Source organism: Pempheris klunzingeri, chromosome 9, assembly GCF_042242105.1.
Source record: "Pempheris klunzingeri isolate RE-2024b chromosome 9, fPemKlu1.hap1, whole genome shotgun sequence".
NCBI lineage: Eukaryota > Metazoa > Chordata > Actinopteri > Acropomatiformes > Pempheridae > Pempheris > Pempheris klunzingeri.
The window spans coordinates 5,491,485-5,518,172 of NC_092020.1; the positions used below are offsets into that span (position 1 = coordinate 5,491,485).

The window sequence follows — 26,688 nt, forward strand, 5'->3', positions numbered from 1 at the left end:
TGACTGAATAAGGCACAACCAGTGATGACAGGTCACAGTAGACATTACTCTGTTTTCAGGTGATGCCATACTGTACCTGCTGAGCTGTACCAGACAGCAACGGCATACCATCGTCTGAAACAGACAGTTTGAGGAATATTTATCCACAGATGACTAGTCTGTGGGTAAAAAGGTGACAAATCTATGTCCCATCTACGTAGAAATACACTGACACACAAAACAGGAGATAGCATTCTACCTGTGGTTTATTTTTTTGTTTTCATAAAAAAAGAGGTTCATAAAACTTCACATTTTATATACGTATTTAACAGTTTACAAAATTGGCTTTAAACATTTCATTGAAAATATTTCTTAGACTCTGAAATAAACAAATTCACAAAAATAATCTATATTCCTTCTGAACATTAAAAAGTAGTGTACATCTGTCATAAAAACAAGGAAAAACAGAGGTGGAGTGCTAACGCGGATTCATGTAAAAAGCAGGAGAGGGCAGACTACCAGCCGTTAAAGTTCAACAGCAGGTGACTGTCAACTGAGCCCGGACAGATGCAGAAATTCCTCTGAATAAAGCTGGAATTCTGGGAATCAATGGAGTGTTTGTGGTGCTGTGGAGGAAGATTTACAGGACAGTGTGTGTGTGTGTGTGTGTGTGCATGTGTGTGTGTGTGTGTTGGGGAGCTGGAGGGGTAAACTCTAAATGGACACCAACAGCTACATTCACATTACTCTTATTTTGCTGCAGTAATGGCAGGGAAGAGGATAATGATGCTCAATCAATAAAGTGATAAACACTGTGGAAGGTATGTCATGGACAGGACGTCCATTTCCCCTCTAACACACTGATAAATGTATGCTATTGGTGTCCATCACTGTCAGCTTCAAAAAATTAGTAACATAATTGACCCAATTTGGACATTTAAAAGCCAATTAAATAGGCTAAAACAGTTGTGTGTGAAGGCCTTTTTTGGACTGAGAAAGGCTCATTAGGGCCGGGCGATATGGCAATATATACTATATACTATAATATATACCATGAGATGAGAGAATATTGTCTACTATTTGAGATTTTGCCATACACTTTATACTGAGGTATAACATGGCAGTACTGGATATGCTGTATTTTTGCATCAATGTGATGCAGTACCTTGATTTGTCAGGTATTTTATTGACTGGATCAGCCAAAAAAAAAAAAGAAAAAAAGACATTTCCATCTGGATATTTTATCTTTCAATGATTTCTCGGTTGAAAATCAATGGTATATCGCAATATATGTTGCAGGAACAACATAAAATGTCATATACGCTCATAGGTTTTATCAGTGTTGCCCAACCCTAATGCATATCAGTATTAGCTGATATGGAAAATATTAGATTAAAAAAAAAAAGCTCAGTGCAGCCTTTATGCAGATATAATAGTACAAGGTGAACCTGGGTGGACCAAATTTCTCTTGTTAGCTGCAAATCTACGCTACTGCACAAAATGTGACTCATAGAAAAAACACTTTTCAGACCAGCTGAAGAAAAGTCTGTTTCGAAAAGAATAACAATAACAGGAATATAATAACCCTGCCCATCCCAAGCTCTGCCATGTGGTGATCTGATGGCTTATTGTATATCAGTCTAATGGAGTGTGTGTGTGTGTGTGTGTGTGTGTTTGTGTGTCTACTGAACAGTGTGCTGATACAGACAAAAGCCATATGGATCTTTAAGGCATCTGTCAATATGAAGAGGATTATGTTGAAAGTCTCTGTACTCATCCTCAGTGAATCCGTCCTGAAGGCCCCTCCTCCAGTTAAACCCTTCACCCTCCGCCTCTAACAGGATGTGATGTAACAGCACAGGGACAGTGGGAGCATCTGCTGTCAGTGCATTTGTCCCCCCCCCCCCCCCCCCAGTTCCCCAATTTGTCTTTTTGAGGCTACTCAACAAGGACGTCTCTTTCATGGTGGTGAATCTAACGATCAGCAAAACGTACTTCGGAGGAGGGAAGCGCCATTGCTTTTTCTAGTAACAAAGTGAAGATGGCTCCATCACTAACTGCCGTGATCGTTGGGAAGCTGTGAGGCTGTTGCGTGCTTCATCTCCACCTCAGCGAGGGCCAGCTCCAGCTGCTGGATCAGTACCCGCTTCTTGAACCTGCCCAACAGATAAAGGCAATTAGAAAAAAGCAGGCAATAGGACAAACTTGTGGCTCATGAAGCTGCATAACTAACTGCACTGTGGTTATGAGTCATCGCTGAGTCAATGCTCTAACTGCAGTAACACACATCTTGATGTTGAACTGACCAGTCACGGTCTGTGTCAGAGACGGGATTTTTGCGATGCTTTACAGACAACAAACACTGAGTCACTGTGTCTTACCTGACAGCCTCTTTGATGGCGTGTTGGATGAAGTACTTTTGGACATTAACTGGTCCTTTCACCTGCTGCAGGAGTCCAAGTATCGCCTCATAGTCTGAGAAAATACACAGACAGATGAAGAGATGTTCGCAATGTGACACTTACTTCAGCAGGTTAGAATGAAAATGAATGGAATGTGACATGCTGCACTGGCCCACACTCACTTCGCCCGGGTTTGCGGACCTCCTTGATGACCCGACTCCTCAGCTCTGCTTGGCTGCCATCTAGTGGGGCTATGAATATGGTCTCAAGCGCTGCAGGGTCAGCTTCAGGGGCCTCTAGTTGGCTCTGTGGACTCAGCCGCTCACAGTTGTGTTTCTCCACAAGCGGCTCCTCTTCTAGACAATCCTCCACCGGTCTCTCCTCCGTCATGTTGATGTCCTCTCCCTGATCTGCTCTCTCCAGCCCGGCTTTCTCCTCCAGGCTCAGTGAAGGCGGGTCCCCCTCTAAAGCGCCCGTCTCTGTGGGCCAGACCTCCCCCGACTCAGGCCCAAGAACCCCGTCGCCGTTGCTCTCAGCGACCACCATGTTGTTGCCATCCACTCCTGTGGGGGTAACAATTCAGTGGCATTTGAGCAACAACTCCTCCTAGATATTCCTATGATCAACACTCACAGCACGGCTCTCATGTTCTGGGTACATCTCCAGTCCTACCTTTGTGCTGCGGGATGGGCTTGAGCAGGTTCTGCGGCCCTTGGACCCCTGCCGGACTTTTTCCCACCACCACGTGGTTGGTGCTGCCTGGTGGAGTCTGAGGCCGCCGCAGTAACGGAGACATGCTCCGCCTTCTCTTCACAGTTACGCCTGAGTTGGAATCGCTGGAATTTGCCCTTTTCTTATTTTGAGGACCTGCTACAAACTCATCTGCCTCGTCGATCATCATCCCCTAAAGATACGAGAAAACAAAACATTGACGAATGAAAGGACGAAATTATTGAATGAAGACACCTCTTAAAAACCGCATTGAGCACGAGTGTATCAACCGATCGTTTGTGTTGATATATTTTCACCTTCTTGTCCTGCTTGAAAGGATTCCCAAATGTGTGCAGCCGTTTTGGTTGGTCAGGGTCAATCTCTCTCAGAGGAGACGGCATCATTTTTAGAAACTCCTGATAGTTTCCCATCTGAGCCACTGGGACACTGTGCAGATAATCTAACAACCACAGGAACTGTTATTAGTACTAACAAAAGACTGTAGCAGCCATGCAGGAGTTCCTGTAAATGTACTTGTGTTGTTTTTTGCAGGTATTTTTTCTTAAACAGTAACATTTTATACCTTCGTCTTGCCCTCGGATCAGTTTTTGGGACGTCTGCAGCAAATTGGAGCGCATTCGGGTGAGCTGATCCAGAAGGTTCCGTCTGGGGATGTCGTAGGCATTTCTATAAGCTTGAGGTTTTACATCCTGTGAACAAATCAGCATATCTAGTCAGTGCAAAACCAACAACACTGCACACTGCACTTGCCCTGTTTCTCCTGTAACTTTCCCACCCACACAAAGTCTGTCATGCTTCAGAAATCTCCTTCCTGTCCTGAGTCTACCTTGTTGAGCAGACCGATCTGGAAGCCGGCGAACTCTTTGAAGTTGATGTCCGTGAGACGAAGGGGCCCCTCCCCGGTGATTCCCTGCAGCAGCTGCTTAAAGTCCCGGCGGTGGGCCAGAGACAGAGAGCTGGAGTGGTTCTTCACCTTTATGCCAGTTTCTTGAGGAGCCTTCTTCCCCACAGACACAATCAGACGATCTGATTCTATCTTTGCCTTAATGACGCAAAACAGGGAAAGAAAGACAACATTTCACAACTGCATGGTTAGACGCTTCAGGTCGGACTGAACTTTTTGGTATGTATTGTCGTATGTGGAATATTGTTCAGTGCACAGACACATTAAAGCATTTTGAGCTACATGTTTCTGTTCCTCTAAGTCTTTTCTATAAATCGTATCATATTTAAACATTTGCGTGGTCTTTATGCTGTCACTCTTGAACAGCCGTCTGCTGAGCTCAAACAACAGCGTAAACATTCAATAACTCCTCTATTAGAACAAAGAGGAGGAGTTTGTTTTTCCCATGTTTTGGGTTATAATGTCTACAGACAACTGCACTGGACACTTTAATTTCATGTACATCCATTGTAGCGTCAGTGTTGATGATTTTAAAGCAAAGGGGACTTTAAACTACAGGGATACTTATTTGCTCACTATATATTCACAACAAGCATTTTTGGTTCATAAATAAAAGCATTAGCTTGAGATAACGCTGTTATGAATTGGCGATTGATTGGTGTGTTTGATTGGTGATTGATGTGTTTATAGTAAGTGTTGCCTTGATCCGCCTATCAAATCGGTGCTTCGATCCCATGTGATGATTCTCAGAAGAGGAGACAGGTCTATGCCTTTGTTCAAGGACACTTTACCTGCTGGCTGAGCTTCTTCAGGTAAGAGATAACGCTGTAGCTCAGGCCACAGTCCATGGTGTCTGCAATAAGATTAGGGGCACCCATCATCCTCAGCGCCTTTTTCAAGGGCTGTCAGAAGATAGCAAGAGGAAATGGTGGGTGTCAGTTATGTGTAGAGACAATATGATTCCATTTACTGAAGGCAGCTGAAGTGGCATAGCATTAGTTTACCATGAGATTGTATGGAGGCATCGTCTTCAGGTACATCTCAAAAGCCTGTCGCCACTTGAGGTTTGGTTTTAGTTTGTGCACTTTAAACAAATCATCTGAAATAAAAAAAGGAAAAGACTGTCTGAGAATAAAGTTTTAGCAAACATATGCCTGCATCTCCTGCCGCTGCAGCAGGGCTGTCTGACTGTACACATAGAAATGTTCACATCTAAAGCAAGCATCAAAACATACATCATCATTTATCATTTAAATACCCCACTGACTCAAAATATCTATTTGTTGTACAGCGTCATTAAAAATAAACTTCTGCTCTGCCGTAAGGCAATTACTTGTGATTATGACTACAGCTAAAGATGACTGGGGGTAAAATTGCAAATGATGAAGTGACCCAGAAAAGAAAAAGCTTTTTAAATTTAATATCAGCTCAGACCTACTGACCCAGAAATTTTGAATCCCCTTTGAGGAAACAGTTTACTGCCGTGTGTCTTACCGAGGAGTGGGAGTAGGACTGGGAAGTTGTAAGGCATGACAAACAGGTTGACACAGGTGAGAGTGGTGCTGGCTTTAAGGTAACCAAACGGGTGTCCCAGGTCATTTTGCTTCCCGCTGCTGTTAACAAACACCTGAGAACAACACGGACAGTTATGACATCAAATATTACTTGAGTTTGTAGCTTTGTAGACCTGTGCTTAATGACTAAGCTTCATATCTGAGGATTGTTATGACACCACTACCAAAGCTGAAAAGATATTCCGAGTAAAGCTAGCAGCCTCGTTATTCCTAGTTTCAATAAAAAAGTCCCAGAGGCAAACACCAGTGATAGTGGAAACGAGCCAACAGAGCTGATGGGTGTGTGAACCATACCTGCCAGCACATGTGTGGAGACTTCCTTTCCAAAATGTACTGGGTGAGTGGAGATGGCTCCAGTTCATACTTGTCAAAGGGAAGCTTGTCGATCACCATGGGCTCACAGTCCACACAAGAGAAACGCACCACGGGGTGTGCTGTCCGAGGTGGCTGTGAGCAGGAGACATGTGACGAAACTGTCAGACATTTTTATCTTTGCTATGGACCAAAGTGATGTCTTTGCAAAAAGCAAGAGATCACAGAAATCACAGAAATAGAACGCAGAGTTGGACACTCGACCATTTTGGCTGCCTGTAAGTTATAGTTACTGACTGCCGATAAAAGAGAGAGAGACAGAAATATATGAGGGACAAAGTCAAAGTTAAAAAGAAAGTTTGTGGGTGTAAATGTGTCTCTTCTGGGAGATGTACATCTACAAGCAAACACACAGGGACTATAGATAGTGGAGGACAATAAAATGCCAAAGATGGTCCAGAGTGTCAGATTTGCATGCACATTAAGAAAACATGTTTATAAAGAGGTAACCTGCAGACAGACAGACTAAAGGTGCTGCTCACCAGAGTAGGAGAATTCTGGTCCGGCCAGAAGGACTCTGGTATGGGCCAATGCCCAACTGGTACCCCTGTCTTTGGGTTTGGTCGCACATAGATGAGTTTGTGGCAACTGTGCCACGGCTGGGGGGTGAAGGATGACACGGGACGACTTGGCTCCACAGAGTTGTCTAGAAAAAAAAAAAGGTATGATGTTAGGTGGGGCACATTTCTCAATCAGATTCTTCAAAACAAAACCTGAGTCACTGGTTTGAACAAGCTTTTTTTATTTATCATTTTCTAAAATAGTTTTTAGGTCAAACTTTTGTTTCAAGGAAACAGGCTAATCTAGAAAATGCACTCAGTTCTCCTTTTCGTCTAAAAGTGCAGAAGAAGTCTCTTCTGCTTTCACCTGTTTTACTGCCCACAGTGCCTTTGTGCTAACTTACTGTGTGAAATGTGAAATGTACTTCTCTCAGAGTGCATAAGCCATTTGATTCATGCTTTTTCTTCTTTTACTGCTACCCACACGTTTGTTAAAATTTCTCCATGGCTATTTTGAAGACAGGAATTGATCAGAGGGAAAGTTGTTGCCGTGTCTCCATTCAGTGTGCGTCATTCAAAAACTCACCCTCTCCAATGGGAGGTGGATCTGGTCCCGTCTTCTCAAAATTGATGACCACACCACTTTGAACCTTTTGGACCAGAGACTCTAGACACTGGTTCAACATCCTCTGTGTCCGCACACAGTATGATCGCCCTGAGAGACAAGCAGGAAGGACAACTGTCACATATAACAGAATGGACTATGAGTGCCACCAAAAAGAGCGCAGGCACGTGATGATTATGAGCACAAACAGCAGTGTGAATACAGGGTAAAGTAAGAAAATGCCAAACCTCCGGTGACTTCACACATCTGGGTGATGGCGGACTCATCTGTGGGGACGCTGCCGAGCTGCTCGTTGTCTGGTGTGGCTGCTCCTGGCAGCCTCAGCACCAACGCAAACAGACGCTGGTCCCAACGAAAGGGCTCTTTGGTCAGCTCACTGCCTGCCAGTGGAGAGTTCAGAGGCAGGTGCAGCTGGACAACAGAGAGTGTAAAGAAAGACAAGGACGACAAGGGAGGAGTTTTATATGTGAAAACCGCCACAGTTTTACAAGCCCTGCCATTAATGCGATTGCAAAGTCTAAACAGATCCCATGATTATTTTATAGGACAGTACAACGCAGTATCTGTCGTGAAGTTGGCGTTAGCACAAACAGAACACGGCAGCACTACTGCATTTGTTTGTGCTCTCACCTCATCTGGCACCCCAGAGCTGTGCGTGAGCTTGTTCCCATCAGTGATAGTGATGATCACAGATGGCTCGAGGAAGAAGGGGTTACGGCCCTGAAAGGGAAACGGTAACATTCAGCAATTAAACTCCAAGTTCAGGCAAACACTGTTTATCCACAATAGTCTTCTTTCTTTTCTTTACATTGCAGGCCAAAAGTATTGCTCTGGGCTCTATATCTTCTCAGCTCCTTAAACACCAAAGGTAACTAACTGGTCTCTTATAGTAATGGCAAAATAGAGGTATGCTGTGAAATGAGAGGTCCACTTAAACATATTAATTAGTGTGGTATTAGCATCACACCTCTAATAACCTCCTGGATATGAACTGTGTGTTGCAGCTTGTAATCTTGTAGCTGTAAGCTGCAGAGTGTCCTTGTGTTACTTGTTAAGGACAGAGGCGTCTAACGCTGTACTATAGGGGTCAGCCTTGTCTAATTGAAATACAGAGAATGCCTAAGTAGATTTACACTCTCTCACACACTCACACACACACACGTTGCACAGAACTCGTGTCACTGCTAGAGTGTGGTGTACATGTAGTAATGTATCGCTTGGAGGCCTTGGAGGAGAGATGTGTGTGAGGAGCTGATGACAGTGCTAACTGAGGCAAGATGAGGGGTCAGAAGTCAGTATTCTTCTCTTTGTCTCCGGGTACAGAAATAAAGAAGTGCTTGCTTAAAGCTTTGTTACAATCATTATCAAAAGCCTCGTTCATCCAGGAAAAAGTCTCCACATACCCTCCATGTGTTGTCTGTGTGTGTAAGGCATATCACAAAAGCCTTGTTTCACATTCAGTTACTTGCTGGTGTGCCACAACTGATCCCGTCCTGAGTAATCAGCTTTAATGTTCTGTGTTAATGCGCCTAATTTCATGTTTTCATCCACTAAAATAAAAATACAGATTCATGTGGTTTGTATGTATTTGTATTGATCCATAAATACTGTGAGTGATAACTCAAACTTGGGCTGCATCTAACTTTTTTTTTTTGTGTGTGATGCCGTCAAATTGCTTCCTTTGTCTGACGAACAGTGCAAACCCCAAAGGTGTCCCGATCGTTCTCACATCAAGACAAGGAGCAAATTCTCACATTTGACAGGGCGAAATAAGGGAGTGATTGATAAAGGAGCGACTTAAATGACTGGTTGATTATCAACATAGCTGACAATTAGTACTCTAATGATCAACTAATAAATAATCAGAGTTTTCAGGCCTAATTAAAATGATTGTTTAGAAAAAAAAAAGATTCATTCTACTTGTCTCAACAGGTGAGACTGCTGCCACAGAAATGTGCAAAGCCATGTGGGCCTCAAATACCTGTCCATAGTTGTCGATGCCTGAGACGAGGCGGTTGAGGTTAAGCAGGTCAAAAGCTGTGCGGAGAGCATGACCTAATGTAGTCAGCCCAGATGCCTGCAGGTTCTTCAGCTCGCACATGAAGGTGGCATGGTTCTCCTTCCAGCCTGCCTGAAACACACACATGCACAGTGTGCTGAATGAATGCGCTGCACAGCCTGCAGATGTACAACACAGAGGCAGAGGAGGCCTCAAGTCCCACCGCATCGTGAAGAGCCACAAACCAAAATAGATCCATGCCCACAGATAATCATACTCTTGAAATTACAAAGAAAAACAGGACGAGTTTTGTCACAACCGCAAACACATTCATGTCGAGCATATGACTGCCACCTTTGGTAAACGGTAAATCTTAAGATGTGACATCTCTCTGGTAATGGGCAGCGTGACATTATAGTAACCATAAAATGAGATCAGGTTATGTCAAGCTCTGGAAATAGAAGATAATATTGTTGAAATGCAGGCCCACGTTTGATCTGGATGATGCTGCTTAAGAAAGAGTTTAATTTCACACATGACAAGCAAACCAAAATGACACTTCCCCACTGTAGCCTGTCCTCTGTCCTGACGGAGGTTTACTCCCACAGGAGAGGACGCGAGTGTGAAACTGCCCTTGGACTTTTCTCCAGAGGGGAGAAAAGTCTGCTGCTGCTTCACACTTAATCTAAGGATGACCTGCGAGCTTACCACTTCCTTTATAAGGGGAGGGAGGGAGAGAGGCTAAAGACGCAGAGAGAGAGAGAGAGAGAGAGATAGAGATGAAGAGTAACAGAATAAAACTTGAAGCGTCAGTATCAACATGTATGCTTTGAATCGGGTCAGTGGGCCGACTTTTGGATTATCATGTGATATCATTCCAAAACCATGATTAGGGTGGAATTTCTAGGAAAGCTCAGACACTCAGACTTACATGAATGACGTTAGATAAATATCACACAGCCATACAAGCGGTATCACTGAGCAGCTGGAAACTAAAGGTGGAAACTCACTCACATGGCTAGTCGAGAAGCATTAACCCAGACAGGGACCCGAGTGGAGGCCAGCAGAAACGTACGGCTTAGCTTGCACTCAATAATTCAGACTACAGAATATTTCTATTTTCTTTCCGCCCAACAGCCCTCTCTCTCCCTCAACATCAACAATTTATTGCCTCAGTAACTATGCAATCAGAGTAGCCCCATTCAGCACAACCTTGTCCTTTCATCATGATCCTTGGTGCACAAAGCAGGCAGAAACAACTATGGAGAGGGCAAAGAGAGGAAGAGCAGGAGGAAGAGGGGTTGAGGACAAACTTTACAACAGGAGGAAAGGCTCCTCAGACAACAGCACCTGGATGACTTCATATGAAAAGGAGACTCAGACGATGGATTACTTAAGCTAAGATGCACAAGAATGCTTTTGTGGGATGCATGGAGCAACGATCTGGACTTGTGGTCCATTTGGAGGTCAATAAAGAGCCAGATAAAGCCTAGTACTTATTATGCTGCTGCAAAGCCTTAAAGATTTACAATTAGCAAGACTAGCAAGATTAGCATTAGTTTATTGAAGAAAAACTAGTCAAATTCATCTGTGTTGCTGATATAGCTTAACAACATGGGATATCTGTAGGATTGAGTGCACACTAAATATACCGCAATAAAAGTTCTGTTTGAGAATCTATTTGAGGTAGTTTCCCCTAAAAGAAATAGCTCTCAGAAGTTTGGGTTAAATGAGTAACATTATTCAAAAAGCACATCATTTTTATATCAGTTGACTTGATGGGGGTTAAGTAAAATAAGTATTTAATAAAAATGTATGTATGAATGTAAGTATGAATTATTAAAATATACTTTAATACATAAATCATAGCGAGTTAAATATTTCAATTGATAGTACGGACAAAACCAATATTCAGCTGATAAAATAAAAAGAATTGTAATCAACACTTAATTCAGATGAGTTCACCAGCTCTAGTTTTCTACTGACTTCCCCTAAATTCTCACTCCGAGCACACGTTTAATTATTCAAAACATTTTCCATTTTCTCTGTTGCCTGTATGATAATTAGAAGTGCATCCCTAATGCCCAGGCATGTAAGATACAAGAGTATTATATTATACTCCATTACTATACAGTTCAGTTACCATGAGATAGACGGTAGTGCTGCTTCTGTTGCGGTACCTTTTAAAAAGCTGCAGGTGGTGCAGCAAAGTACACTTGAACTGACCTTTCAGGAGAATTAGAAAAATCACAGATACGTATTTATCTAGTCACTAGAAGTGCCTTTTGACTTGACTTACACTATACTTTCTGTATGTATCTATTATCTATAGACCTCACACTAGCAACTACTATTAAAGATGAAGTAATTTCTTTGCAGCTCTGGCATTTTCTGATTTTGTCATGAAGCAAAGCAAAAAATAAATATAAAATGAGACTTCACAAGGAAGGTAGGCTGTTCTATATCTCCCAGCATTCATGGGATGGGACAGGGTGAGTCCTCAGTATGTTGTGCTGAGAGCAGTAAAGTGTTTGTAGACAGAGTTAGGCAAGCCAAGAGATTTCTAATACAGACCAGCCACTGAAGCAGATCAGGGACTTCGGGGGTTCATGTGTGTACTAAGGATTGTATTTTATTGGGCATGAAAAGCTCAGTGAGAGATGTGTGCCAGGTCATAAACCAAGTCAACAGATTAGTGGTGAGGATAGCTTTGCTGACATGAAACCCCTGAAATTATTGCAGTCATTCAGAGGTTGTACGTTTTGTTTTGCCAGTGTGGGTGGGCATGGAAACTAGAGGGTGTTTGTATGCTGGGCCATAATGCTGATAATGTCGGTATGACAAATAATTATCATATGAATAATGATGATTTTCTTCTAGCGAACTCATAAAAATAAAAAAAAATCTCATGATGAAGAGGGCTTATCAACTTTCAACCCAGATTGACCAATGGCAATGCGGGGATGATGCAAGGGGAGGAGTAGAGGATGATTGGCGGGCTTCTTGACCAATCTAGACATTGCACTTTCAAAAAAAGAGCGACGTCATAGGCGATAACAAATCTCTCCGCCTCCATCTCAACGCCCGAGACTTTTCTCAACACAAAAGCAAAATGTCCGCTGGATGGTCGGAGGCAGTGCAGCTCCGGGTCTGCGGGTATTTGGAGCAAAAAAATGCCGTTTTTCGCCACCGGGAAGCCGCCCAACACTGACTACAAACCAGAAGGACAATAAAGTCTCACTGATAGAAAAATACGTTCGACTTGTCAAATGTAAAAATTGTATCAGTTGCTAATTACCTTCACTCCGTATGGTGGATCATCGAATGTAACTAGCATGTACCTGTCGCCTCTACTAGCCGGGTCTCGGGCACGCAGCTGTCAAAAAAAGAAAACCAAAACAACATATATTAATTTCGACCAATCTTGCCCAAGGAACCCTAAGCTCTCCAAAGGTGCACACTTGCTGAAAAAAGTCGGGGTAAAATCATTCTTTACCTTCATAAAGACCTCAACCGCGCCTTTAGCAATGTCCAGATACGTCGTACCCAAATAAGTGCGCTGATTCATAGAGGCGGACGTGTCTAACAGGAAAAGTAAAATAGGCATTTTAAATGTAAAGCCGCGGCTGTATGCTTTTCTAAAATAACTGTTATCCACATATGACCTATCGTGCGGCCAAACAGTTCACACATGTGTGTATATATTTGTTATAATAAGCCCCCCCTCCAGAAGAGGGCCGTTGCCTCTGCTCCCTCTCTATCTGCCTCTCTACAGCTCTGTCTCCGCTCGCGCTGTTCAACTTCTGCTCCTAACCGAATGGAACGCCCCGCTCCGTCCTCCGCCACGCCATTGGCTGAGCCCCGCTCCGCTGGCCACGCCCCCTCCATGATATATAATGGGGTCGGGATGGCTCGTGCATACAGTACATCCGCTTACACTGTTCGTCACATGTGTGCGGAACAGGCACACACTCAGATGTGTGGTCTGTCCGTCTGCTGTGTGCAAGCACAGATCTGCCTGCCTGCAAGCAACCACACCGCTCATAGCTGTATAGATTATATTTATAGACCTGAAATTTCCTTTAATTTGTTGCCAATACACCCCCCCCCCCCATACACACACACACACACACTGTCTGTCTCTCTCTTTCCTGTCACTCTCATGCAGCGTTCATAGTGCCTCAAACGCTCCGTCCTTCCGACTTTACAACACAACACAACAAGAACACGTGCAGTAAATAAAAATATTTCAGTCCGGCGTTGTTGAAGTCTGTGAAACAAGTGTCATAGCGACGGAATTTGCATTGTGTGCTGCAATGGCAGAATGAAGAGAAAAATGACTCTTGGATGGGCACTTTATGTTCTATCTCTATTCAAAAACCGAACATACACAAATGTGAATATTCAGTACATTTGAATATTGAATATAAATGTTCAAACATACTATGTCTATAGTATAATGGTGGAAAAGTCCTTTTCACGACCAAGCCTCTAAAAACATACAAATTACCGCCTGTCCTGCTTGTACTCTCATGCTTTTAATTCATCCGACAGCCCTTGAAGGCAGCATCGCCGTTATGTTAAATAGTATTCTTGATGTGTCCTTTAACATTTACTCAAAAACCTTAGCACGTTACTTACGTAGAACCCCACACTTTCATCAATCATAAGCTCAGACATTATATCAAAAGAGATGATAGAATAAATAAAATACCTCACAGATTCAAAGGTCAGTGGAAAGTCACAGTAGCCAAGCACAGTCCCTACCTGTAGCAATACGAAGACCTTATCTTTCCTGGACAGGTTCTTCTGTTTACAGTTCACTGCATATACTGCACAACTAAAGTATCTACAACTGCATTTTTTTTTTGCCTTTGCAACGACTGAAAAGCAGGTTGGATGGCCGATGAATATCGTTTGTCAGCATGATGAAGTATAACAAATAGCTCCAATTCAACATCGACCTGACTGATTGAGGTTTTAATGCTTCTGTGCAAGGTGAAACTGGCCTGGTAAACAATGTTTTCCCTTCATGATCACCGTGGTGAAAATAAACTAAAATGCTGTATCTGAGCAAAAAAATTCTACTACTTGATATGATTTACAGGGTATGTCAATTTAATGTAGTTCATATCTCAAAGTATTTCGCAGATGTAGCTGAATCTGCGCGGTTTCCGGGCTTGTATGCGGTCAAATGTACATACTTTCCACAAGAAACGTTATGGAGTTGTTATAAACACACTCTAACATCTTTACGTCAGCTTTGTTGACGTCTTGCACGTACTCTCTCGCCATCCCAGCATGCACCGCGGGGTCTGCAGCATATTATTGACAAAGAGAAAAAGGCTGGAGAGAAACAACAACAGGGTGGGATCTGGAGCTCAAACCCTGTTGGTAGCATTAACGTTACACGACCCCGTGTGCTGACAACAAGGTACAGTCTCACCCTCACTTCTCCGTGACAGGAAACAACTGTGAGTTTTGTTGTGTGTAATGTCACTGCGTGTAACGTGAAGTGGCTATCGGCTAACATATGGGCTTCTCCTAGTCGGCTAACGCTAGCCGTCGGTAACACTACCGAGCAGCGTTAGCATTGCACTGTAACGACGTGTTGTTACAGTGTCCGAGCGAGCAAAAGCAGTCAAACTGAAGGGCTCGACCATGGCTGTGCTGTTGTCCCAAATCACACGGGTGCTTAATGTACAAACTACACATTTGCAGAAAAAGCTCATTTCCTTTTGTCTGTTTACGTTGTCACCAACGATTACACTGCATTTTAAAGGCAGCTTACATTTTATGCTCACTAACAATCTAAATACGAGTGTGAAGTGGGCTAGTTAGCTTTATCAGGACACAAGGCGCCTCGTGGGGTGAAAAGTGACTCGACTACAGCTTTGCTGCTGCTAATATATTGGATTAATCGTTAGTTTCGTGTGTACGTGGAGAACAAAAAGTGTTGCGACACCGCGAGTCATGTAAACACATGGACACGTGACCAGCCACATGGAGTCTACCTAACTTCCTTGTTACCAGTCTGAGCCGAAGTTGGATAAACTTTTTTAAGTTACATTAAATCTGCTCTGCCTTTAACTCTTATTGAATTCATCCTTTGGCTTAAAAGCACCTCGTGAAACTCATCTGCATTAGAAGGTAGATTAAAGGTATGTGGTTGCAATTAAGTGTACAGGTTTGAAGAAAGCTGCCTGTCAGAGTGAACAGGCAGTCAGTATTTAAATGTGCTTCTGAATAGTTTGAACCACAGATAGACCGATATATATAAAGAGATATATCAGCTGATGATTCCAGATATGAGTATCAGTATATGTGCTGGTCAATAAGAACATGAAATTGCAGTATTGAAATGTCAAAGATGCATTCCATAGTTTAGTGCCATTAGTTAACATAGTGTATTTAGATTTTTTTTAACTCTTAATATCAATATTGGTATAAAAATCCAGCACCAGTTGGGCTGTAGGTGAACCCTTGGACGTGCATCTTCTAAGCTTCATTGTATTTGTCACAATAAAAATATTAAGGTGCAAAGAAACTAGACACAGCAGCTGCTGCATACATAAATACATACACATCAAATGCAATATTACAAGTGGAATGAAAATTGAAAGCGTCACCAAATGTAAATAATTGGCATACTGGTGCCTCTGAGGTAAATGTGCTTTATTATTCATCACCTGCGTGTGTTCACAGTACCATGTCATGGCCCTGAGGCGATGAGAGCGGGAAGTGCCATCTCCACCTAAAGGGAGTTTTCACAGCTTGATAGTTTGTGGCGAGAGGGGTGGGGGGCCCAGGCAGACCGTGGACCGGGAAGGGGAAGAGCTCAGCTGGAGCCAATGCAGCAGCAGCATCGACAGCCTGAGCTGGTGGAAGGAAGCCTTCCTGTGTTCGTGTTCCCCACTGAGCTCGTCTTCTACGCAGATGAGCAGACGTCTCACAAGCAGGTGCTCACCCTCTACAACCCCTATGAGTTCGCTCTCAAGTTTAAAGGTCAGTTGGCAGAGCAAAACACGACATGTGTGGGTTTCCATGTATGCTTTATGATTTTGTTATATACTCCGGATTATCTGAATAATCCTTGTGTTGTTTTTTTCTTTTCATCAGTGCTCTGCACAGCGCCAAACAAGTACACTGTGGTTGATGCCACCGGAGCTGTCAAGCCACAGTGTTGTGTTGACATGTGAGTTTGCTTTGTGTGTAGTACTCATTATTTTCTCATACAGTAGTATGGTGCTGAAGGACTACATTTCTTATCCCCTGTGGATTCTCTACTGTTTGTTGCTTACTTTGCTAAATATCAACTTGTTGGTTTGTTGGACAGTTTTGACTGTGTATTTTTAGCCAGATGGTAAAGAGTCTGTCTAACTGTCGGTGTCCACACAGAGTAATCAGACACAGAGATGTGCGGGCATGCCATTATGGGGTGTACGACAAGTTCCGACTGCAGGTGTCGGAGCAGAGTCAGCGGAAAGCTCTGGGTCGCAAAGAGGTGACGGCCACGCTGCGTCCGTCGGCCTCACAGGAGCCGCCCAGCCCCCGGCCCCAAGATGAGGAACGCAGAATCAAAGAGCAGTTTGCAGACAGCGAGTTTTTTGAACAGACTGCATTTCAGACAGGTAGGACCGAGGGCCGTAGCGTGGTGTGACCACCAGATGGAGCCAAACGACTATAAACTCAAACTAGGGGGTTTTCACCATTTACAGCACATAGTAGGTTACATTATTTGTGGCTTATCATAATTATCGTTCTATCTTACATTGTATAACACAAGCTATTTGTCTGACAAACACAGTGTAACAATAGTAACATTTCTGTATAAAACAAAATAATAGTAAATAATAATCTACTCAAAGGACCGACAGGCTGTCGTTGAAAGTGAACACAAGCTAAAGCCTCATTGCATGTAATACGAAACTTGCCTTCCTTTTCTGTGTATGCTGTAGCTAATGCACTAATGGTGAAGTGGTGGAGGATTCACTCATCACTTTTATCAAGACCTGCATCACGCATCGTTATCATTTCACCAGCTTCACCGTCACACACCCTGCGTGATCTTTAAGCTCAAGCGGCTTCCCTCTGTCTTAAATGCAAGCTGAATAATAAGCTCAATTTGGTTAAGAGTATACGTGTGGTGATTTTTCATATATCTTGTATTTCTAACATATCCTGTGAAAACGGCAAATCAACAATGAATCCCACCAACAAGTCTGTTTTTGAATATCCAAGGCCTCGTGTGTGTTCTTCCTCTCCTCTCTCCTCCATTGTTGTCCAAAAACTAGTGAAAGCGCACTAGTGAGCCACACTGTTGCACTGGGTCACATCTTCCTGCGTTAGCATGACTATCGGCACTGTTGTTTATTTCAATTCCTCATACAGCGTCCTGCTGCTGTAAAAATAGTCCCCAACAAATACGCTGTCTATTCCTGTTCAAGTCAATCTTTGGTAGAAAAAAAAAAAAAATCAAAGTACACATCCCTGACCCATTATAACAGATTTATGAATCAGTATGAACAGTTGGGGCCACATTGTTGGTTTTGGTCAATACATGGGATTTGTTTACATGTATATGCTAAACTACTCTGAGTGATGCATCTAATCACAGTGTGTGTGTGTGTGTGTGACAGAGAGCCGTCCTGTTGCCGGAGGCCCCAGTCTGCTGACGGTGCTGCTTGGCCTGGTGTGTATGGCCGCCCTGATGCTCCCAACCCTGGGGGAGCAAGAATCTACTGTGCCTGTCTACCTCCACTTAAGTGTTAACAAGAAACTTGTAGCTGCTTATGTTCTCGGTGAGCAAAGAGTCACACTAATGTATGCACTTAGTGAGGTTTGCATGAATTATGAGTTATTAAAAGCAAGAGTTATACTGCTGTTGTATTTAAAGTCACATTGCTGAAATAAGAGTAACATCCTGTTGTTCTGTTGCGTTCCTTGACATATTCCAGGCCTTCTTACAATGGTCATCCTACGCACATGAAGCGCTGCGAGCAGAGAGGAGGAGGAGGAGGAGGAGGAGGGAAAATGATCTAAAGATGAAGAGAGCATACTCACCACTGAGGCTCTGCCGCGCTTCAATGAGTACAGCTCACAGCCGGGGGACAACACGGCGGGGTACTTAGTGAAATCACCCCGCTCCCCGAAAAATACATTTTCGTATACTCGTTTTCAAATCCACATATTTGTGTTGACGCATAAACTGACACAATACTGAACTGATGCAAACAGCAGAGACCTCCAGCGTGTAGGTCAAAGGTAGTGTGAGGGGAGCGCCCCCCCCTCCCAGCAGGGCCTGTGAAGAAACATGAGGCCACTCACAGTGTTGTCTGGCCTCATATTCCCTGTGTCTGTATTTCTATTGCCATCATCTAACAGCATATGGTTAACTTGAGTCTGAAGGAATCTACATGCAAACGTGATACATGTATATAAAGCCATTAAACTTTTGTTATGGTATTTACCTGTAACTGTCATTATATCGATGTTTTAAAGCGTTTTATTTTTAGTGTAGCCTGTGAGGACTAAATGCAGTTGTTCGCATGTGTGGATACCTTATCAGAATGAGCTTTTATTTTTCCAGCAGTCAGATACTTTTATGTGTCACCAAAGGAAAGACGATGCTTTGTTCGCCGTACTATATCGATGCTCCATCAAACGTTTAATAAAGTCTCAATACAGCCGTCTGGTATGATGTTCATAGATGGAATCAGGTTGTTTTTTTATAACTTTTCAAGCTGGGTCAGGAGGGTGTGATGCACATAACAGGACAATAACGCCTCTGTTGGCTTTGTTATGATGGTTACTGAAAATAATCCCAGTGTCCCTCAGGGCTGCATGTTATGAGGTTTGACATCTAAAATCAGCATGTTTGCCACTGCCTGCATACCATTTAGGACTCACACCAGTAAAGGAGTTTAAGGGATGGCATTAGCCTACCACGGCTCTGGATGCTGTGTTAATGTTTTACATTAGCGTGTCTTCTGGGAATATTCAAAACAGCCACACACACACACACACATAATAAAGAAATAATTTATTTAGTCCTGATGTCCGCTACGATTGCAATCACAAAAGACACAAGCATAGGCAAGGTGTCAGCCAGCTTGGCAGATTACAGCCTCTCCATTACAGACACAGTATAGCGCAAGATTTCATGCCCTGAATGCTTCATAAAGATAATTAAGAAAAAAAATCTCCAAAAATATCTTGTTGACAGCAGGGCAAGCTGGCTGCTTCTTCCATTTTCTCGTTTGTATGAAGGAAAAACACATTCAGTAAATGAACTGCAACCACACTCTTCTTTAAATTAAAAAAGGGCACACCTCCATAAGACAACTTACAATCACTTCCTTTTGTACAAACACATAAAAGGCTGCAGAGCCACGAAGGGGTTCAGGCGTTACACAGGTGATACCGGCACTGGAGCCATGACAGTTGAAAGCAAGTTTAGGTGCAAAAAGCTTTACCTCTTCTGTGATTACACGCAGGCTGAGACGTCACAGGCCTGAGCGTCCTGTGCAGAAAGCTATTTTAATAAATGGAACCACAGCAGAAACAGCAGTCTCTATGCTCACAATGTGAGGGTGCCATTTTGTTTTTGCTGCATGTGCCAGCAGTCAGTTAAGTTGGTGTGAACGACAACACAAATGGTTCACTTTTACTGGGGATAGAAACCTATCACCATACAATTTTTATAATCACTTCTTTTTTCTTTTACTATAAATAAGAACATTTCGCCAGGAGAAAAACAGATAGTTTCCTACACTCTGTTTATCTACAAAAAATCCTGACAATAACTCAGGCAACAGAGGAGACTAGTGTTGAAAGCCCAACGACGACGACGGCCACCTTATTTCAGTCAAAATTAACCACAAGGTGCATTAATTGCTCATACTGGGCAATTAAATTTGCAGCAACTCATGGAGGAAGGGAAAAAAAAAAAATCACCACAGTTCACAGCCTCCATCATAAAAATATTAAGAAAACATTAACTTCTCATACAGTATTACAGTAAGGAAATCTCCATAGTTGTACCCCAGAAGTAGTTTGTTCCTTTACAAAGAAAACTTTTGCTGATGAAGACCTGTGCCCACATTCACCTCACAGCCAGTCACAAACTTAAAACTATGTACGACATTTGACCAGGTTAATATGTACATAATTACAAACAAAGCAGGAAAACAATAAGTTAAATCTTTTCTTACAAAATCTGCAGACTGTGTACATACAAAAAGGCCTGTGGACAGAAGTTTTCCAGCACAAAAACAGGGAAATGTACACATCCAATAGTCTGTGTTTGTCCAGTGCTCAACGTCTCTCTCCAGTGAGGGGAACTGGTAGGACAGATCTGAAGCAAAGTCACTTATTAACACAATATAACTATGAAAGCCAAGCACCATCCAAGATCCTCCAGTAGCAGCTGGTGCTCACAGTGTGTTCAGTCACTCCTAGTTTCACTATGCGTACCTGTTACACACATGCACAAACAAACTCATCCATGGCTTTCATTTCCTAAACTGAAACATATCTAGACCCTCCCAAGTGTAGCCAGAAGATCAGCCGCTCACAAACAAACCAAATGTAGCCGATGGTGAGGTGGAGGGTCTGAGAAGGAAACTTGTTCCCCGGAGAGAGGCTTCTTGGCGCCAGTCCTTTATAGTGTGTCTGCTGCCGTCCCACGCTCACTTTGGGGACAAATCCTGGAGGGAGGCAAACGGGGAGTTGCTGGACGAGGAGGGCGACACTCCCTCCATTTTGCCCGGTGAGTCGGTGGAGGAGCCGACGCTGCTGAGGCTGCCGTCCAGCAGATCCGGAGAGTGACTGAAAGAAACACCATGATCAGCGAGACTGCGGGCAAAAAGGTCACATTGGTTTGCATTCACTGTAGCATTCTCTCCCTTTTGAATATTACTCTAAAGCAGTGAATGGACTAATATATATTTTTTTAAAAAAGGTCCCATATTATGCAAAATGCACTTTGATTTCTTCAGCCTAAGTGTGTCCCTAGTGTGCAAAGAGTTCTGCTCCATCTAACAGAGCATGTGTGAAGACGTGTTGTTTAGATTTGACTCTCTTTATGATGTCCAGTGGGGATATGTTGAACAAATGACCTCCTCCAGTCCTCAGCAGACTGTTCCCACACTGTGAGAATCCAACTCTCTGTGCACCATAGTTTTCTTACTGACACCATCTCCCAGAAGCCAGAAGTTAGCGAAGGCAAGACCAAAACATGCACATTGTTCTGTTCTAAAAACAGGGTGCAAACAGAGGCTGAGAACAGCTGCAGCAGCCATGTTTGTATGAGAAACCGTTTTCCTGTATTTGGAGGTCCAACTAGATCAAGTATGAGCTTGAAAATCAGCACAATGTGGAACCTTTAAAAGTACGTTTTCACATATACTTTTCTGTGTTAGCACTCACACTCTAAGGCAGCTAGTCTCAGAAAATGGAATAGCAGTTTGGTTAAAAAACAAAAACACACACACACACAAATACAAATACTGCAACAGTCAAAGTCCTGCATTTTAAGTCTTGCATCATAATGACAAACAGCATTTGTGTCTTAAAAACATGCAATGATTGCATGTGTATAGCACACTGTGTGCCGATATTCACTATGGGGTGGAAAATTAAGTACAACGTTTTGGAACGTATAAATAAATATTTAAAAAAGGGAAGTTGCTCAACACTAAGAGGAAGCTCAGTATGTAGCTTCAGTACATCTAATACATAATGAGGGCTAGTTTCTCCAGAAAGATCTAAGTCTGAGTCAATTACCTGAAGATGAGGTTTTACATATCATGATACACACCATTGACTATTTGTTCACCTAAACGTCAAAAAGATGATCGATTTCAGCCTCAAATCAAACAAAGTCAATCATTCGTAAATAACTCCTCAGGTCACGTTGTGCTTGTCTGAATACTCGAGCATTAAAGTGTTATCTGAGGAATCTGTTTTTGACCAATTCTGACTTTGTTTTTTTTTTTGTTGATCTACAAATTCTTACCAGGAACTGATATCTGAAAGGTTGGAGACATCGGAGGACAGCATGGTGGTGGTGCCCTGGAAGAGCCTCTTAGGCTGACTCTCAGTCTCCATCTCACCTGCAGAGTAAAGGAGCACTGACTTTTAGAAAGTTCTCTCAACAGACAAACAGGTTTGGTTTAAATTCAAGAATATTCATCTTTTTTAGCTTCCTCAGAATCAGCATCACAGAGAACCCGTCGCTGTCATCAAACATCTCCAAAAAAGACTGTGTTCAGCAAGTCCATGTCATCTTTTACAGAGGAGTAACAGAAAGCATCCTGACGGGAAACATCACGATCTGACACGGGACGTGTGCGGCCCCGGACAGCAGGCTCTGCAGTGTGCAGGTAAAACCGCCCAGTACAACATCGGTACCCATCGACTGAGCATCAGTGAAATGAGAGGGGTGAGGTGCCTGAACAGAGCCCAAAGGATATTAAAAGACAACACCCACCCCGGCAACAGCCTGTTCACCCTGCCGCCATCTGCCAAGAGATACTGAAGCACCAAACCTAACTACAGAGCAGCTTCCTTTCCTCAGGCTGTGAGACTCTAATTCATCCTCCACATGCCACTTTTTTAAAGTGCCCTTAGAGTAGCTGTTTTTTTTCCCTACTAATTTAGTAATTTGGACTACAGCATGTTCTCATTACATTTCCTTGTGCAAACCTGTCTTGTAGAATCACAAATTAACCATGTATGAGACCAAATCCAAAAAAAGAATAAAGTGAACCCTCAGTAGAGTCTGACCCTTAATTAGATCATAATGTGTGTATGGTTGTTTGTGTACAGATATGTAAAAAGGTTTATGTGGGTGTAAGGTTTGAAGAGGGTCTTTGCCAAGACAAGTGAGGTTCATTGCCTATATGAATATATAGCTTGAAAACTGCACTTGCTCTTTGCTATACAATCCAAATACCCTTATTGCCTTTAAACTGTCTTGAATGTTACACCACATTAGTTATCTGCAAATTATGTAGCTCCTGTGGTAGAATCTAAAACAAGTATGAATGATTATTCTCAAAGCATTTAGTGAAGCGTTTCGAACATTACGGCCTGTTGGGTACCTCACCTTTGCGTTTTATTGGGCCGAGTATGCTGGCTCTGATGCAGTTGATTGGGCTTTGACTCCGTCGGCTAAAAGCACAGAAAAGACACACTTTGTTAAACCAGCATCCAATGTGTCGTCTTAATATTTGCCACGCAGATGAAATGATTATTGCCAAGTATTGTGGCAATAAGTTGTTATAAAGTCTTTTTCTACTATCACAGTAAATGGATGCTAATCAGACAGATGTTTATTTAGAAGAGTAAAGTAACACCGGTATATTGTATGGATATTGGCTGTAGTTGTGCCTCGGAGACTTGTCGCTCACCTGAAGCGTCGTGTTGGGCTGGGTATCGGGCTCGGTGTTAGGCCATTGCTGCTGACGAGGATTTGTAGTGAAGGAGAGAAACACTGCTGCTCACAAGAAAGCAAAACAGGAGACAGAGACAAGAGGTAAAGATACATTATCAGCATCACGATTAAGATCATTTTATTGGCATCAGGTTAGGGCAAATACATCTTAGATGCTATCTTTGTACAATGACGGTCAAAATGGAGATCAAAAAAGAAAGACAGGCAATTTGTCTGCCTCCGACGACGCAGCAAAAGAGGCAGTGAAACAGTTGCAACAAGGCATTTCTATACACAACCACTAATGTGTCTTGCAATAAAGAAACGTCGACCTTTCTTTGCTGCAGCAAAAATCCTGTTGCAAATAAATTCCTTCCTGCAGGCTGTCACACAACTCATTCATTCACTCATCTGAATGCATATACACAGCAAAATCAGGTTACAGCAAACCATGACAACGCTTTAACCATTGCCTTCATCTGGTTACTCACAGTATAATCAGGTTATGGGCAAGTAAACACACTGAGGTCAGATGTACCTTTTTTCCTATCCCTCTGGTTGGGGAGGGGGCAGGCGACACAGGCACAAAGTCCACGCGCTTTGGAGACGAAGACGCCGACTTCTCCAAATCATTGTCACTCTAAGAACACACAATTGCCAAACACATTGGCGGCCATTTCATCTTGCATCACATCTCCACAGTACTATGTAGCACAAGTCATTAAAATAGAGTGTTGGAGTATTATACTACCAATTCAGTCTGACCTTGAGAGACTGGTGGCCCTGTTAACTCCAAAAGTGTTAATCTAGCATGCTTGTACTTGTCCTCTCTATAGAAATAAAAGAGGCCAACAACAGCCCAGGGCTGAAACATGCAGTGGGAAGGCACAACAGAGATGACTTTCAAGAATTCAGAGAAATAGATATGTAAACAATACTGATGGGAGCTGGACACACTGTAAATAAGAGTCTCTTTACCAGACTAAGGCTTTCCTCCCAGGACTGGCTCATTTGCATGGCGGCTTGAACTTCCCTGTGTGTTGAAAAAAAAAAAAAAGGAAAATAAGGAATAGGTTGATGTCCAGCAGCATTTTACTTTAACCAAAATAATTCAAGCTCCTCTCTTTATCCACAAACTGCAATCACAAATATGTAGCTTACCGCTCATGAGCAGTTTCTCTGTTCATCACGTCTACACCTTCTTCCTGCAAGAGCACACAGAGTTAATGGTTATAAGGCCTTTACCAAGTCATCTCATCTTTTCTGGGTTACATACAGATTTCAAACGTACAAACTAGACATTGCTCAATCTCGTGCCATTGCAATAAGGCCTAATTCTGACTCAGCGCGAAGACCATGTTGTCATCTCGAAAGGTAAAACTGTGCTGTTGAGCATTTCACTTATGGAAGTTAGACGCCGGAGGTACCAATTGCTCTGTTGGAGTCCGATACTACCAATTGATCAACTCTGAAAGATCGATGGCCCTGTGAACTCCAAAAGTTGTTAATCTAGCATGTTTGTTTAGACACCATCACTCCCTATGGCTTTAGAGGGAGACGGTGGTCTGACATGCCCCTTTTCAACATGAAACATTTCCAAGCACGCTGAAAACAGCAGCGCCCGATCTTACTTGTTTGATCTGATGAAGTCTGGTGCTGGGGACACGAATGGGCGACGAAGGGACCTGCAATAGAGGATATGCGTGGAGAGAGAACATTCAATGCTGAATATTTCAGACACATACTACTTGAGTGAACGTGTGTTTAATACAGTATTGTACCATGTTGGGCCTGTTGACAACTGTAGTGCTATTTCTCCGGCTACGCAGCACCTCTCTCTGGAACACCTGGGAGCTATCACTGGAATGACAAATTCACAGACCAACCATATGTCATGTGTTTTCTACCTGAAAGGGCACTGTGATGTAGTCATTTCAATGTGCATGAAAAAGGACAAACAACAGTCATTCAAAGATTATGCAGTAAATTAGTGTAACTAGATCATATTGTAGAACCTTAAGCCATTAATCATGGGTGCACTGTTGGATCTCCTCAAGTGTCCATCGTTCTGAACTAACGAAGATGGGATTTCCAGATCCAGCTCCATCTTTTCTTGCGGCAACACTCCTGAATTGTTCATTTTGCAAGCTAACGCTGCCTATCACCAATTCATGAACTTAAAATGGCTGACCAGCACAGTGGGGTTACATTGCTGCACTCCAAACTTTGCAAACTTTACATGATTTGAAGAAACATCACCGATGAGGCAACTGAGCTGAGACAAACTAGCTAACGCAGTGTAACGCTAGTTAACCCGCAGCACCCTGCAAGGCCTTGTCGTCTGTTAAACTCCGGAGTTGAAGCAACTTAACGTTGTATATTAACCATAACAACGCTATTTCTGTAATTTCTCACATCACAGCAATACGGTCAGCCATAACTGGCCTGTGCTAACGTTCACTGTAACGTTATGTCCAGTCACGAACCTTCCTGATGGATGGTTAGCATACCACGGCTACATACCGCACAATGCCCGGCAACTGTGAGCTACCGACCCGTTAGTCTACTGGTGCAGGGCAGTAGCAGGGACGACTCAACCGCTACCAAGCTAACACTGCCTGTTAGCGCGTTAATTTGGCTTACGTTAGCCAAGCCGAGTAGCTGCTTACTTTGTGTGCAAAATAAATAGTCGCCTCAAGTCCAACGTAGGTGACGTTAATCTAGCGTGAAGTTAAGAGTTTCTCATGACGCGAGTATACATCCTAGCTAATGTAAGCTAGTGTTGCTACTTAATGCTAGCTAGCCGAACCAGCCACAGTTAACTGCCCAGCTAGCTACCTAGCCTGCTAGGCTAACGAGCTAAGTTAGCATTGACGCTAATAGCTACAATGCCATGTCCAGAGAGAGGCCGGGTCACCATTTCTCTAAATGTTCCTGTCCATCAGCCTGCTAGCTGCTGCGGCTCACACAAACAAAGTAACCCGTGTCTGCTGTCAATAACACACGCTCTGCAATTTCGTTTTTGGTTTCTGCAGGGTACCGCCAAGAATGAACCAGATCCCAGATGATCACACGGGAGCTAGCTGCTAGCTTCAAACTTCACGCCCCTTTTAACGTTGGCAGACCCGTCCAATGAAATCGCTGTGTTTGACCGGCATGCTCAG

At 43.1% G+C, this 26,688-nt stretch overlaps 3 protein-coding genes and 2 non-coding genes across 7 annotated transcripts; 1 reads left to right on the top strand and 4 right to left on the bottom strand.

Annotated features, from left to right (window-relative positions):
- Nucleotides 1-1,320: 1,320 nt before the first annotated feature.
- On the bottom strand, nt 1,321-12,847 carry ints6l (integrator complex subunit 6 like). Of its 2 annotated transcripts, XM_070837079.1 has the most exons (18): nt 12,584-12,847; nt 12,386-12,463; nt 9,070-9,219; nt 7,719-7,808; nt 7,316-7,499; nt 7,050-7,178; nt 6,446-6,609; nt 5,886-6,038; nt 5,512-5,644; nt 5,022-5,116; nt 4,809-4,919; nt 3,940-4,155; nt 3,676-3,802; nt 3,410-3,552; nt 3,054-3,285; nt 2,564-2,944; nt 2,361-2,454; nt 1,321-2,135 (listed from the first exon to the last, which is right to left on the bottom strand). In XM_070837079.1, the coding sequence occupies exons 1-18, from the start codon at nt 12,692-12,694 to the stop codon at nt 2,033-2,035; spliced, it is 2,694 nt and encodes an 897-aa protein (XP_070693180.1). In that variant the 5' UTR covers nt 12,695-12,847; the 3' UTR covers nt 1,321-2,032. The 2 variants fall into 2 exon arrangements, with proteins under 2 accessions (XP_070693180.1, XP_070693181.1); XM_070837080.1 differs by lacking the exons at nt 12,386-12,463; nt 12,584-12,847 and adding an exon at nt 9,442-9,569.
- A 1,578-nt stretch (nt 12,848-14,425) lies between these two features.
- Nucleotides 14,426-18,552, top strand: mospd1 (motile sperm domain containing 1). Its single transcript, XM_070836622.1, has 6 exons — nt 14,426-14,521; nt 15,793-16,092; nt 16,207-16,282; nt 16,486-16,718; nt 17,727-17,888; nt 18,045-18,552. Exons 2-6 carry the CDS (start codon nt 15,939-15,941, stop codon nt 18,074-18,076), a joined length of 657 nt encoding a protein of 218 aa, XP_070692723.1. The 5' UTR covers nt 14,426-14,521; nt 15,793-15,938; the 3' UTR covers nt 18,077-18,552.
- A 562-nt stretch (nt 18,553-19,114) lies between these two features.
- Nucleotides 19,115-26,608, bottom strand: pabir2 (PABIR family member 2). Of its 2 annotated transcripts, XM_070837164.1 has the most exons (11): nt 26,334-26,608; nt 25,540-26,300; nt 25,306-25,384; nt 25,156-25,209; nt 24,686-24,729; nt 24,503-24,557; nt 24,063-24,164; nt 23,502-23,587; nt 23,193-23,262; nt 22,106-22,197; nt 19,115-20,916 (listed from the first exon to the last, which is right to left on the bottom strand). In XM_070837164.1, exons 2-11 carry the CDS (start codon nt 25,662-25,664, stop codon nt 20,778-20,780), a joined length of 846 nt encoding a protein of 281 aa, XP_070693265.1. In that variant the 5' UTR covers nt 25,665-26,300; nt 26,334-26,608; the 3' UTR covers nt 19,115-20,777. The 2 variants fall into 2 exon arrangements, with proteins under 2 accessions (XP_070693265.1, XP_070693264.1); XM_070837163.1 differs by having other exon boundaries at nt 25,540-26,608.
- Nucleotides 24,254-24,402, bottom strand: LOC139207832 (small nucleolar RNA U109). The gene has a single exon (XR_011585130.1). It is a non-coding gene; the product is annotated as a small nucleolar RNA U109 (small nucleolar RNA).
- Nucleotides 24,958-25,100, bottom strand: LOC139207833 (small nucleolar RNA U109). Its single transcript, XR_011585131.1, has one exon. It is a non-coding gene; the product is annotated as a small nucleolar RNA U109 (small nucleolar RNA).
- Nucleotides 26,609-26,688: the final 80 nt, after the last annotated feature.